At 57.5% G+C, this 13,736-nt stretch overlaps 6 protein-coding genes across 6 annotated transcripts; all 6 read left to right on the top strand.

Annotated features, from left to right (window-relative positions):
* Nucleotides 1-2,442: 2,442 nt before the first annotated feature.
* Nucleotides 2,443-3,456, top strand: SCHCODRAFT_0235600 (uncharacterized protein; the record flags this gene model as incomplete). Its single annotated transcript, XM_003031025.1, has 3 exons — nt 2,443-2,504; nt 2,557-2,645; nt 2,696-3,456. 3 exons carry the CDS (start codon nt 2,443-2,445, stop codon nt 3,454-3,456), a joined length of 912 nt encoding a protein of 303 aa, XP_003031071.1.
* Nucleotides 3,457-3,514: 58 nt separating this feature from the next.
* On the top strand, nt 3,515-4,371 carry SCHCODRAFT_02628150 (uncharacterized protein). The gene has a single exon (XM_050345453.1). It carries the CDS (start codon nt 3,641-3,643, stop codon nt 3,950-3,952), a length of 312 nt encoding a protein of 103 aa, XP_050199518.1. The 5' UTR covers nt 3,515-3,640; the 3' UTR covers nt 3,953-4,371.
* A 250-nt stretch (nt 4,372-4,621) lies between these two features.
* On the top strand, nt 4,622-8,266 carry SCHCODRAFT_02505644 (transcription elongation factor Spt5; the record flags this gene model as incomplete). The annotated part of the gene is made up of 8 exons (XM_050343164.1): nt 4,622-4,898; nt 4,952-5,193; nt 5,248-6,270; nt 6,320-6,421; nt 6,470-6,655; nt 6,705-7,568; nt 7,623-7,803; nt 7,854-8,266. The coding sequence occupies 8 exons, from the start codon at nt 4,622-4,624 to the stop codon at nt 8,264-8,266; spliced, it is 3,288 nt and encodes a 1,095-aa protein (XP_050199517.1).
* Nucleotides 8,267-9,493: 1,227 nt separating this feature from the next.
* On the top strand, nt 9,494-11,439 carry SCHCODRAFT_02734816 (DDE-domain-containing protein; the record flags this gene model as incomplete). Its single annotated transcript, XM_050347146.1, has 5 exons — nt 9,494-9,625; nt 9,676-9,839; nt 9,905-10,117; nt 10,166-10,408; nt 10,461-11,439. Coding segments are annotated over 5 exons (1,647 nt in total), but the record flags the coding sequence as incomplete, so codon positions are not given.
* SCHCODRAFT_02310751 (uncharacterized protein) lies at nt 11,440-11,774 on the top strand. The gene has a single exon (XM_050342336.1). It carries the CDS (start codon nt 11,523-11,525, stop codon nt 11,730-11,732), a length of 210 nt encoding a protein of 69 aa, XP_050199515.1. The 5' UTR covers nt 11,440-11,522; the 3' UTR covers nt 11,733-11,774.
* A 640-nt stretch (nt 11,775-12,414) lies between these two features.
* SCHCODRAFT_02668517 (uncharacterized protein) lies at nt 12,415-13,565 on the top strand (the record flags this gene model as incomplete). Its single annotated transcript, XM_003031027.2, has 3 exons — nt 12,415-12,635; nt 12,687-13,245; nt 13,443-13,565. The coding sequence occupies 3 exons, from the start codon at nt 12,415-12,417 to the stop codon at nt 13,563-13,565; spliced, it is 903 nt and encodes a 300-aa protein (XP_003031073.2).
* Nucleotides 13,566-13,736: the final 171 nt, after the last annotated feature.

Genomic DNA, 13,736 nt, shown 5'->3' with positions numbered 1-13,736 from the left:
ACAACCATTGTATACAAGAGGGTACAGTACCGGTCTGATTTTATGTCGTAAATCCTCCAAATAAGGAGGGGAGCCCAAAAAATGACCGTCGTTGTCGGACGATGAAGTGCTTCACGAAGAACTCCTTTCACTTATCATCCGCGAGGACGACCAGCTACTCGGATGTTCCACGAGAACAACCTCGCGTCGTTCGACGCCACAGCCCGTATATCGCCTCCGCCTCTCGTGCGAGGACGAGAGGCGTCATCAGCAGTACGCAGGTGTGGCTGCGAGAGCCCTCGCGGCGCCTCCGCTACTCCTCACCCCAGCCGCAGCGACGCGTCAGGGGAGTAGCCTCGTCACCACCACGCGGGCGCTGGACACAGGCCCACCCACCGCGCGTACGTCCGGGAGGATAACCAAGCCATCCGTACCCGCGATGGGCCCAAACGATGCCAGGTCTCGTCGCCGTTGGCCGAGTCATCTACACGACGACCCGGGCGACGACGACAGCGGCGGCCCCGCTACCATCCAGTATACGCCGCACAGCTGTCTTCCGCATATTGTTCAGCAGGACGCACCACCACGGTCGTCGCTTGCCTACGGGAGAGCACATCCGACGCCAGTCCCATGGTAGCTGGTTGGACCTGTATCCGACGACGGCGAGCTAGAGAATATGTCAGTAGTAAAGCAATTCTCCGACGGAGGAAGGAGTTCCAAACATTGGCCGTCGAGATCGGCGAAGCGCCAAGAGTCCTTGGAGAAGCTTTCCCTTCGCAGGCCTCCGTGAAGAGAACCGACTTTCAGGATGTTCCTCTGAGGACCAATTGACCCTTCGCCGACGCCACAGATCATGAACCACCTCAGCCGCGCGCCAAAAGGCGGGTAGCATCACTGGTAGCGCACGACTGTAGCTGAGAGCACTCCCACGACACCTCCACCACTCCCAAACCTATCACAGAAGCGATAGAACAAAGGAGTGGCATCAACAGCGCCACGCAAGTGCTCTTGGTGGACACAAGACCACCCACCACGACGTACGTCCGGGAGAGTTACCTAGCCATTCGTAGTTGTGGTGGGCCCAACGATGTCAGGTCTCGCCGACGTTGGCCGAACCACCTACCCGATGGTCTAGCCAACGACGACAGCAGCGACCCAACTACCATATAGTGTACGCCGCGCAGCTGGCTTCCTCATGTTGATTAGCAGAGCGCACGACCTCTTCGAGTAGAAGGAGACCAACGCCTGCCTACGGGAGAGCTCATCCGACGCAAGCCCATGGTAGCCAGTTGGCCCGGTGTCCAAAGACGACGATCCTTCGCCGATGCCACAAAACACTTTCGCCTCTGCCGCCCGTCAAAAGACGAGAAACATCATTGGCGACGTATCATTGTAGCTGCAAGCGCAAGCGCGGCACCTCCGCTAGCTCCCATTGCCACCGCCGAAGCGATGGGGCAGATGAGCAGCATCAACGCACTGCGCGAGCGCCTGCGGTGGACCAAGTCCACCCACCGCAGCATACGACTGGGAGAGTTATCAAGCCATTCGTATGCCTTGGTGAGCCCAAACGTTGCCAGGTCTCGCCGACGTTGACCGAGTAGTCTATCCGACGACTCGGGCAACGACGATGGTGGCGACCCGACTACCACCTAGTATACACCGCGCAGCTGCTTCTCAACCTACAGCAGAGCACTCACAACTTGTTGAGACAACGAAGCTGCGGGCGCCTACTCAGAAAGAGTACATCCGGTGCCGCGTCCCGTGGTAGCCAGTTGGACTTGTATCCGACGAAGATGGTTTTTGGCAAGAAGCGGGGGCCTTTTAACCAGCGGCGCCTGTGCCGGATCAGCCGGCCGCGAACGCTGCCGGTCTATTGTGACAAACCGTGACTCCTCTGGTTGGACCTGCTCCTCATGGTCTCCGTGCCGTGGCAACGCAATTCTTACCCCGGTCTTTTGACCTCGAGCTTCTCGGAACCTCCGCTCGGTCCATTCACTGCTTCTCTCGTCGATAAGGGCAGCGCCTTTCGGAGCGCCCAAGCACAGCTTCGTCGAAGGTCCTGGCATACCACAGCTGGTGGCATACAGCGTCCATTGTGGCATCAGAGGCGCCATCACGAAATCCGTACCTTTTTTGACCTTCCCGCATGCACGCGTCCCTCAGGAAGCTCTGCCATCAATGGTAGGGCCATAAAGGTCGGCTTCGCAACGCCTCGTGGATGCTCATTTTGTGAACTTGAACAGCTTTTTCGGCGACCCTCTGGACGATGTAGCGTCTCTCGCCACATGATTTGTGATAGTTGGCGCTACTCCTCGTCACTCGGCAAGGAAGAAGCGCCTAGACATAGACCAGCCTCCCGCTGGATATAAAACGGCACTCGCCTCGACTGAAAGTACCACCAAGCAATCTGACTACATCCCAGTGGCAAAGTTACCTATTTCACACTCATCATCACCCATCTCAATGGCTGCGGACCGAAAGCAGAGGACGAAGAAGGTTGTCGTTTCATATACGGCGTCAGCAGGGTCAGTACGAAGCTCTGCCACACTCAAGTCGTTTACTTGCTCACGATATCAGACATATTGGTCGCAACCCCGGCCGTCCAAAGAAGCTCGCGCGGCAGCAGGAACTAGGTATTCTCAGCATCCTTCCCCCGACGAAAACATGTACGTACTTCATAACTATGTGTATCTCAGCAAACTTATCTCTCCGCCAGTGTGTCCTGCTACTCCCTCCACCGAGCTTGACCCCCATTATCCGCATCCCTATTGGCATGTTCATTGCCAGGTGGGAAGCGCAGCCAAGATGGCTCAACTCATAAAGGCGGAAGCTTCCGCGCACACTCCGTCGGCCCCATTCGGTGTTGAGATCAACCAACTTCAGTCCGATAACGCCGCTGTCGCTTTCTCCCGCATCAACGCGCCAGACCTTGTCTTCCTTAGTTTGAACAAGGGCGGCACTACCAACATCACTCCGGAGGCTCGCGCGCAGGTCAGCAACGCCATCAAATATCTGATTGCGTCGAGGCTCGTCAAGTTCCTTTATCATGCCGCCGGGAATGGGACGAGGGACGAGGAGGCCGATGTCTACACGCTGTGTCGGCGGGCGGCAAACACACTCACGCATCTTTCCCTCGAGCTCTCCTTCTGCGACAAGAAGGCGCTACTAGCCTACCTCTGCTCTCAGGCGGCGGCTGGCCTGGTGTCGCTGGAGCTGAAGTCGAACACGAGCTTGCAGACCCCGCTGGTCAACGCTTTCAAGGCAGGCAAATTGCCCAACCTGCGCTCGCTTTCCTTGGATCTGCCCCCCTCGAAGACCAATGTGACGACTCTCGTTGCGGCCTTGCGCATGCGCTACAACGCCGGCCACAGCAACGCCCTCCAGATCGAGCTCAAGAACGAGATCAGCGATGCTTTGCGCGCTGAGGCGACGGCAATTGCGGTGACCTTCGTTGAATATTGCGCGATGCGCTTTTGAGTGAGCTTCTGGCTTGATTTATGGATCCCTTTCTCTCTCGGTCTCTGTATGTTTCTCATGTCGTGTTTTGTATCCTACGTACCACCGTGCTTAATTTCCCGGACTGTAGCCTCGTACGTCGAACGCCTTTCATATGTTTCCCGACTGTACCTATAACGTCTATGACGATATCTGACTTGAAATCATGACTCTGTCCTGTAGTACTGGCTCAGAAATACATTGTGTGGAAGACACCTACCAATTTGTTCACCCTGTATGCGCGTGTCGCCTGAAAGCACCTCATGACATACCTCCAAGCGGTGAGCTTCACGCAGGGCTGTCGCCGCGCGCGAGTGTAGCTGCGGGATCGACCATCGGTGCCCTACTTCTTCCCCTCCTCCTCTTTCCCGTTCGTCTTCTCCCCTTTCCTCCCATCAATTTATCCTTTCATCCTCCACCTCTCCCTCCCGTAATAACTCACACTCACCGTCACCATCCACACGCATCACCTCATTAGGAGCGGCATCAGCGAGTGCGCGTTGTTCTTCCTATCCTTCACGCCTGTGCGCAGCGTCACAATTACCAGCTCGTCGCCCAGCGCCTTGTAAGTACCAATGCTGACGCGCTCGATTTGAAGACTCGGACTGCGTCAATGCGAGAGCTTGCGCGGGATTTACCATGCATTCAGGACTTCATCTAGTGAGAAGAACTGCACCCACCTGCACGCCAGATATCTTTTCCAACGGATGTCCCCCACGACCAATATTCTTCGAAGGACGGTGCGAGTCCCAGTGTTATGCAGCCACATGAGGCCTAGCAGCCCACGCCCGGAAGGGCTGACCAAAGGATTGTAGGTGAACATTCACCTATATATATATATAGCCATTGAATGCTGGGAAAGCGATCTTCGTAGTGTCAAACCAGGCGCAATCGAACGGCATGACGAGAATGCCTGTCTGTAACTTTGTGGCACGAGCAGTGGCAGAAGCCGAGAACAATGAAGCACGTGCAAATCATGACAGTCGTGACGAGCGTCACACAACGCCTCTTATTCACGAACACCCGTCAGGGCGCGACCAGTACAGCCTAGCTGGCCCATCGCTTCTTGTCTCCTACCACCATGTCCGACCTCGACGAGAACGAGTTTCCCGCTAACCCCTCCGGACACTACGGGGGAGACTACGACATGGGCCATGGGGCGGAGCCGGCGGACAAAAGCAAGCAGCGCGCGCAATACGACGAAGAGGAGGAAGAAGAAGAGGAAGAAGAGCGCGACCCGGAGGAGGAGGAAGATGAGGAAGATGAAGAGGAAGAGGAGGAGGAAGAGGCTCAGTCTGGCCGCAGGCGGAAGCGCGCGAAGCATAGTCACAAGAAGCGCGGCGGCGCGCACAATTTCCTCGATATTGAAGCCGAGGTCAGCGATGACGAGGAAGAGGAAGAAGAAGAGGAGGGCTTCGGGCTCGGTGCGTTGCTGAGCTTCTGCGCTGCTTCCACAACTCAGATGTAATGTTTACAGACGGTTTCATCGAACGGAACGAGACCTTTGACGATGAAGGGGGAGCGACGCACCATGCCCGACTCAACACAAGACGCGAGCTCGAACAAGTGGACTTGGACCCCGAGCAGATTGCGAAGAACCTCAGCAAGCGCTATGGCAATCGTGCCTACCACAAGTATACCGGCGACATGAACGAGGTTCCCCAGCACTTCCTCATGCCCGATGTCGATGACCCGAATCTGTGGCTCGTGCGCGTGAAGGTACGCTGTGGCAATCACTCATGCAATATCTCTCTGACCCTCTTGAACCCGTAGCCTGGCAAGGAGCGCGATATCGTCTTCAGTCTCATGCGTAAGGCGATCGACCTTGAATTCCAACCCAAACCACTCCAAATCTACTCCGCATTCTACCGCGAGTCCCTACAGGGCTACGTCTACATTGAAGCGAGGAGCTCGCGCGCCGTCTCGCATGCCATCAATGGTCTCATTGGGATCTTCCCCACCCGTGGCATCACGCTCGTACCCATTGACGAGATGACCAGCCTTCTGCAGCTCAAGCAGAAGGACCTGAACATCACGCCCGGTATGTGGGTACGGCTAAAGAAGCCGCTGAAGTATGCGGGCGACCTGGCGCAGGTCATCGACGTCACGGAGAACGGAGAGGAAGCCGGTTTGCGACTCATCCCCCGTATCGACATGCGTCCGCCAGATGAGGCGCCTGTGGACGGCAGTACGAAGAAGCGCAAGAAGACTGCAGGTCCGGGTGTCTCTCGTCCCCCTCAGGCGCTTTTCAACGTCGAGGCCGTTCAGTCTGCGTATGGTGGTAGGGCCGTCATCACCCGCCCGTCTACGACTGGTCGGCATTACATCTTCGCTGGCGACACCTACAAGAACGGCTTCCTGGAGAAGGACTTCAAGCTCTCCTGGATCAGCACCGAAGATGCGAACCCGTCCCTCGACGAGATCACGCAGTTTACGCGCGGCATGAGCGCAGGCGAGGACGGCGAAGTCAACCTCACCGCGATTGCCGAGGCATCACGCAAGGCGGCAACGCTCGTGCTACAGCCCGGAGACCAGGTCGAGGTGTTCGAGGGCGCGCAAGCGGGGCTGCAGGGTATGGTCGAGGAAATCCGTGGGGATATCATCACCATTTCCGCGGGTGTGGGTTCGGACGTCGAGGGGCAGAAGATCGAGGTCACTGCGCGGAGTGTACGCAAGCGCTTCAAGCCTGGTGACCACGTCAAGGTCATGGCTGGTCAGAACGCCGACGAGACGGGTTTGGTCGTGTCCGTGTCCGATAACGTTGTGACCTTCGTTTCCGATATGACGATGAAAGAGGTACGTGTCTTTCCCAGTGCACTTGAGTCTGAGGTCTGACCCGTCGTAGGTGTCTGTATTCTCCAAAGACTTGCGAGAAGCGGCGGAGGTCGGCACGTCTACGAACATCGTTGGTGATTACGAGTTGCACGACCTTGTCCAGCTTGAGTATGTATTCTCATAATCTTCATTTGACTGCAACTGACGAACTTCCAGTCAGTCTACCGTCGGCGTTATCTTCCGGACAGAGCGCGATTCCTTCTGGGTCCTCGACCAGAATGGTCAAAAGCGTATGGTCCAGCCACATCAGATCGCTATGCGACGCGACTCCCGGCATGCCATCGCGGCGGACAACACCGGCCACGAGCTTCGCATACAGGACATGGTCAAAGAGGTCGATGGCGAGGTGAGTTCGGTTCTAATTTCAGCCTGCTGTCGCTCATGTCTCAATCTAGGGTCGCAAAGGTCGCGTTTTGCACATTCACCAGTCGTTCTACGCCTTCCTGCACAACCGCGAGATCCCAGAAAACGGTGGTATCTTCGTCACGAAGACGCGATCCCTTGCGCCCGTCACGCCGCGTAACGAGATCAAGGCGTCTACCGACTTGTCGAAGATGAACCCCGCTCTGAGCGCGTCGATGGCCATCGGTCAGATAGGGCGCGGCCCGCGCGACCGCGACATTGGTCTTCACGTCTGCATCATCAAGGGTCCCCAGAAAGGCTACTACGGTCGAATCAAGGACACAAATGGCAACCTTGCGCGCGTAGAACTGACGGGCAACAAGATCATCTCCATCGACAAGTCGAAGCTTGCCGTCAAGGATGGCAACCAGATGCAGGCGCTCGGCGACCGCAACCGCCCACGGCGCACCAACATGGGGCCCCCGAGCAATATGTCGTCGCCGTCTGTCAACCCGTACGCTTCTCAGACTCCCGGGACGCCGATGTGGGGTAGCGCGAGCCGCACGCCAAACCCGTACATGAACAATGGCGGACGGACGCCGGCGTGGAGCACGAATTCGCGGACGCCGAATCCGTATCAGAGCGGGAGTGGCAGCAAGACGCCGGCGTGGAGTACGAACTCGAAGACGCCGAATCCGTATGCGAACGATGGTGGTCGGACTCCGGCGTGGCAGGCGAGCTCGCGCACGCCCAATCCGTATGCGCAGGGCGGAGGCAGTGCCAGCGGAGGCGGCAGCAGTGGGTGGGGCAGTAGTGGTGGAGGAAACTGGGGTGGTTCGACGCCTGCGCAGGCATGGGGCAGCAGCGGCAGCAATGACGCATGGTCGCTCAACAATGGTGGCCAGTCGCCTGGCTGGGTAAGTCCATTTCTTCTCTGTGCTATCCCTTCTTGGTCCTGACTTTAGCCCCAGAATCAAACCGCCCCGACACCGGGTTACTCTGCTGCGACGCCTGCTGCTACGGCACCAACACCTGCGGCTGCGCCTACACCGTACCCAAGTGGCATGCTCTCTGCGGAAACACCAGCCGCGTCAGCACCAACGCCTGCACCCAGTGGCAACTATATGGATAACGACGAAGACGATGATGGCTGTAAGTTTGCTCTCACATTTCGGGTTGCATCTCACTCACCTTTTACGCAGCGCCCGGAGAAAACTGGATGTTCGACCCTGCTCTCGCGCAGCACGCGAGGAGTCTTCGCGTTCAGATTCAAGGCACGCTCCCGGACAACTACCTGGGTGGCCGCTACGAAGGCCAGACGGGTACGCTCGACGGCATCATGCGCATGGGGCGCGACCACGAGCAAACCCTGCGCGTCGTCTTCGACCACGAAGCGGACGGCGTCGGCAACCGCAACATCCTGGCCAAATACATCATTCCCCTCCGCCCTACCGCTAATCAGCAGATCGTCACGCCGATGTCTGGCTCCCACAAGGGCGAGGTGTGGACAATATCGGACCTGCAGCACGACGAGACGAATTGCACGCTCTACTCTCGCGAGTTGGGCGAGTTCATCGTGGAGAAGGTGGATGAGATTGTCCAGCTGAAAGTATGATATATCTTGCGTACGACGCACGCTTTTGCATTTTTATGTATGGTCTGGCTGTACTGTATAGCATGAGTATATTGGATTCCATGAACAGCGAGTCCATTGTGGGCTTCACAAGGCCATTGGCCGAAGAAAAACTGACGCTAACCCCCATCCGAAACGAAATTCGTAAATCCTGCCTCTGAGCTCGACATCGCGCGGGGAAATTACAAAAAGTTGGTACATCGGTAGAGTACATCCTATAGTATGTCATAAATATTTTTTGTGCGAATCGCCCGCGAGTTGCTGAGAGGGGAGGGGGGTGAATGCAATGGCGGGGTTGCACGCCAATACCCACCATCCGAAACGCTGACACAAACCACTGACATCATACCGGCAAACTCCGAACAACATCCCGAGGGCGTCGTCGAACGCGCAAAACTCCCGCAAAACATGCCTGCAATGGCTGAGCACCCCCGGGGAGGTCGCCCATATGGCTCTAGAGGTCAAAAGCGGAAGCTTGAGGTGGAAACTCACGACAGAAATGTCCAGAATGCAGCCAACAAAGTGGCGGAGGAAGGGTGCTCTTATAGGCACGCTGGATCGGCTTGGGCGGTCAGCCACAGCACGGCATGGCATCGTCGACACGGGAGAAGGAGCCGGCAGGAGGCTGGCATACAGCAGCGACGGTTCAGTCCTGCAGTGCTAGACGAAGTAGTGTGGGGATCCTGCCCGGAGACCACTCACCAGTACTCTCGAGTCACGCTCGTACATACGGTATTTCTTTCGCTCGTCTTGCACGTACATTGTAGATTAGATTAGATACTTCGCAGGCTGCAAGGCGGCCTACCGGATTGGGAATAATCACCATCTTCACTCTTACCATCGCCTGCAGCTCGAATTAGCCTCCTCGGAGAGAGGCACTGAGCAGCAGGCACCGGAAGGGCCGTCTCCCGCCTCGTCGTTGAGTATCACTCCGACGCGGGCGCTCTCTAAATCGATCTCACGCGCGCGCGTCGTTACACGCGCACTACACGCTACCCGAGCACTTCCGCGCCCGACTGTCGCCAACGGGCGACCACTCCGCACTCGCTCCTACCCACTCGACTGGCGAGATCCCCACTCGCGGGCCCAGAGCTCCCGCAAGTAGTCCAGTACTTGCGCGAGCTTGACCGATTTGACTTGCACATCAGTGTGCGTGTCTTGCAGCGGAAGCTGGAGACAGTTCTAGAGGCGCAAGGCGACAGCCGTCCGCTTGGGCAGCGATGGCTGGAGAAGGTCAAGAAGCAGGCTCCCGAGCTCAAGACGATACTCGCACAGCGCAAAGAAGTCAGCCGTCACGCGGCCGAAAATGACCCGCTCAGGCTGAAGAAGCTCTACGACAATGTGAGATTGTGCTTCAGATGCTGCACCATAGTATGCTTACCTTCAATCAGATAGAAGAAACGGACAGGACATACAATATCAAGCCGAGTAACAGCTGGACCATGGACGAGACGGGATTTCTGCTCGGGGTGTCGTGTCGAGAGCACGTAATTATATTTCGGAGGCGAGATGCGACTGGAAAGACCATATCGGGGTCTGGGAATCGCTCTCAGAAGTCGGGTCAGTGCTGTCCATGCTGCGAATGCAGAGCATTACTCACTGTATGCCTGTAGGACAGAGTCGAGAGATGTTGACGTCGATAGAGTGTGCCTGCACGGATGGTGAACCTTTGGAACCATGCTTCATCATGAAGGGGAAGTACGTTACGCACGGCTGGGTGAAAGGGAGCCCGATGGAGAACGCTTGGGTGGGATCATCCGAGAGTGGGTGGATCGACAACAATCTCGCGTGCCTGTGGCTGCAACAGTGCTTTGAGCCAGCTACAAGAAAGAAGTGAGTAAATTTATTAGAAGAACCCTTTATTGGTTAGCTTATGGGCAGACTCGCGCATCCCGACGAGTGGCGGCGTCTCATCTTCGACAACCACGAGTCACACATCTCTGTCGAGTTCCTCGAATACGCGCTTGATCACAAGATCATCTGCGTAGGTCTCCCCCCCAAGACCTCCGCCATTACAGCTCCGTTAGATGTTGCTGTCTTCTCAGCGTACAAGGATGCCTACAAGCAAGCAGTGGGGGAGGAAGTGAAGGCGGGAGTTGCGATCACAAAGCAGGACTTCACTCGGTGCGTCCAGTTCTCACCGATGTCCATCGATCTCAGCGATTGACATCATCAGAATTCTGCCCAAGGCCAGGAAGCGCGCGTTCACGCGTGCCCGCATTGTTGACGGCTTCGAACGCACGGGCATCTACCCCCTCAATCGGGAAGCACTACCAGTCATGCGTCGCTATTACGAGTCGCTACGAGCTACTCCCCGCGAGTCAACACCATCCACACCTCCACCACCCTCCCCTTCGTCATCATACGACCCTCTACGACCAAGCAGAGCGCTTCATCATCTCTCGGAGCTCGTTCAGGATCCAGGCTCAACACCGACAAAGGCTATTCACACCGCTCAAGAACTTGGGACGGAGCTCGAGCATGCTCGTACACGCACGGCCCTTCAGTACGACCGCATACGCGAGCTGCAGCAGCACGATGAGGGACGCAATAAGAAGCCAGATCGTCGGCGCGTTGAAGGGGAATCGCGCATTTACAGCATCCGCGAAGTTGAAGAGAAGCGCGCGGAGAGAGATCGTCGGGATGCCGAGAAGGCGGCGGGTCGTGGAAGAGGCCGTGGCCGTGGTCGTGGCACGCGTGGTGGTCGTCGTGGACGCGGTGGACGCGGTGGGCGCGGTGGGCGTGGTGGGGGCGGCGGACCGGGTGGGGCAGCTCGCCGGGACTTTGCGCCGTCCCCGAGCATATCCAACACCTCATCAGACTCGGAGGCGTCTAGCGAGGGCGACGAGATCGCAGACGATGACGAACTGATGGACGCATTCAACGGAAAACCACCTGAACTCATTGTCGAGGCGACGGCCCCTCCGGACAAGGAGAACGAGGATCCCAATGAAGCTCGTGCTCTATCCTCCACACCAGACACCCAGGAGAGGCCCTTGAAGCGCCGTCGAGTAGCAGTACAACGGTTTGGAGACCCGGTAATGGGCAGAGACCTCCTTGACCTAGCGTAAAGGGCGTCTCGGGGCTCACTCCAGCGGTGATCAAAGTCCTGAATCCTCAAATTTGTACCTATTGCTACCATACTCTATATGCGTACATAACTAGACGGCGTCGTAATTATCACCATTTTTCCCGATTTTTTTGTGGGCGGTAGGGCGCGGGGAGGGGGCCGTTTCGGATGGGGGGCGTGTTTCGGATGGGGGTTAGCGTCAGAACCTCGAGAATGTACATCAGGCTCAGCGGCACCTGTGCCCGTCGTGTGCTAGTGCGCTCGTCACTTTACATACGCACGATAACCTCGGAGTCTGCGTGTACAATGCTGGCTCATCCTCTCCTTCTCCCCTTTGGAAAGTGGCGTACGTGGACAGGGATGCAAGTATGCCCGTGACGCAACCGTGACTTCATCTCGGCAATTTCCGTTAGATCCCGCTTGCCTCCGTTCATTTACTCAGATAGATGGCTGGAACCAGTTGGAACGGACGAGTCCCTCGAGTCGAACAGATCCCAGATGTCCTCTGACCGAGCCTCTACTAGCTTGAGACAATGTTATATCGCAATCATGACCACTTCAGAAAGTATCATTCGCTCCAGAGCGCCTTGGAGGACGCCGGAACATATCGCCTCGAGGCGAGCCTCAAGGTCCCTGCAATGAGGCCTTCACGTGTAGGCAGCGCGTTCCGATCCTTCTCGTGCAAGCAACTTGGCTTTTGCGCTGCACGTCGGCTGGTCCCAACGAGGTGCGCAGGTCTTAAGGGCGTCAGATCCGTCAGGCTGATCCCCTCCCAGCAATCATCATGACTTCGTTACCTGATACTTCCCCACGAGATGGGGGAAAGGAACCCACATCCTCACTTCTTCCCCAGTACGGCTTTGGATCTCACACCGATTTCCGGAGTCTCGTGGAGGACAACCACTTCCTGTTCCGCGTCTACACCCCCAAGGACCGCTCCCCCTTCTTCGACGACTCGGAGCCTTTCTTCATCGGGACGCGATTCGATGAGCGATACAGGGAGACACCGGACGAGCTGCGGGACTGGGACTCTTATGGTCTTGGGCCCTTGTCCGAGGCGATGGGCTACACAGATGTCGCTCGTCATCTCACTTGGACGACACGAACCGAATCACCTCTCATCAGCGCCAACTTCAGCTTCTCGTGGTCCGTCTGGGACGCCCTCCGCAGATATCATGCGAGCATGAAGAAGGACATTCAGATTGCCGTCATCGATGCGCATCAAGTCGCCCATAAGGCTGCAACTGCCCTGGAGTTGATGCAGAAGGATGCTCCTGCGAAGTACGTTTCTTATTGTGTTTTACTTCCCGCATATATTGATCCCCGTATTAGGAAGGACAAAGAGTACTGGAAATGGAGACGTTATGCCCTTGAGTCGCAGCTCGTCTTTGTCCATGGCTCCATCCCAGGCAGCGCAGTCTACGCGTCCATCCCCCTCCTCGCCATCGTCGAGAAGCTCCCCACCTACTTCCTCCTCAGCGAGCTGGACACTGCCAGCCCCGCCGACCTCGCCTGGGACTACAGAGAGAAGCGGTCGTCGTACCATGCCTTCTGTCAGCTCATGAGCGAGCGTTTCCTCAAGCTCTCTCCCGAGAGTCGCGTGCGCGATACGACTGCTGGCGCGGTACGACTTGCGGTGACCTTCCTCCGCCCGTGGTTCCATGCCGTCGTAGCCGAGGACTTCCCGCTCGCCGTCTCTACCGCTTCCGAGCTTGCGTTCGCCGTCGCGTACTGGCCTGGGCGCTGGTGGGCGCGAGACAAGGAGGAAGTGTGGTTGCTGATCCGCGCTCTCGTCCGCTTGTTGGCCGAGGAGCTCCGCGAGGCGCACAACTCGCGTGTCACGAGGGAGGTGGAGAAACTTGAGACGACCATCCATGCCCTCGAAGAGCAAGTTGAGAAGAACGGGCTCTCGCCCATCGAGGAGGACCATGAGGGCGAGAAGTTGGAAGAGGAGGAGCGCCTTCGGGGTGTGATCGCGGACCTCGAGGAGCAGCTGGCGCACTACCAGCAGCAGGACGCTGAGCGCAAGAAGGCAGAGGAAGAGAAGGCGCAGGCGGACTCGGCACGCATGCAGGAGATCATCGACAGCTTGGAGGAGAAGGTTCGCGCTTACGAGCAGGATCGCGTCCCTGGCACGCCGTCGCTGATGAGCGACTCGTTGCCCGAGTACGCAACACCGGGCTCGCCTGGCTACTTCGGTCACCAGTCTAGCTACTTCGCGAGCCCGCCCGACTGGCCGCTCACGCCGCCCATCTCGCCGTATGTCGGTCCTGTTCGCGCTCGCTCTGGCTCGGACGCGTCAATCATGTCCGAGCTCTCCATCATGCCGCGCGCGGCGATGACCACGCCGCCGCCAATGAAGCACAACGAGCCCACCGAGCC

The sequence above is a fragment of the Schizophyllum commune genome (assembly GCF_000143185.2).
Source record: "Schizophyllum commune H4-8 unplaced genomic scaffold SCHCOscaffold_7, whole genome shotgun sequence".
Classification (NCBI taxonomy): domain Eukaryota; kingdom Fungi; phylum Basidiomycota; class Agaricomycetes; order Agaricales; family Schizophyllaceae; genus Schizophyllum; species Schizophyllum commune.
Note: the sequence above shows the minus strand (reverse complement) of the source record. Positions and strands in the feature narration are given on the sequence as shown.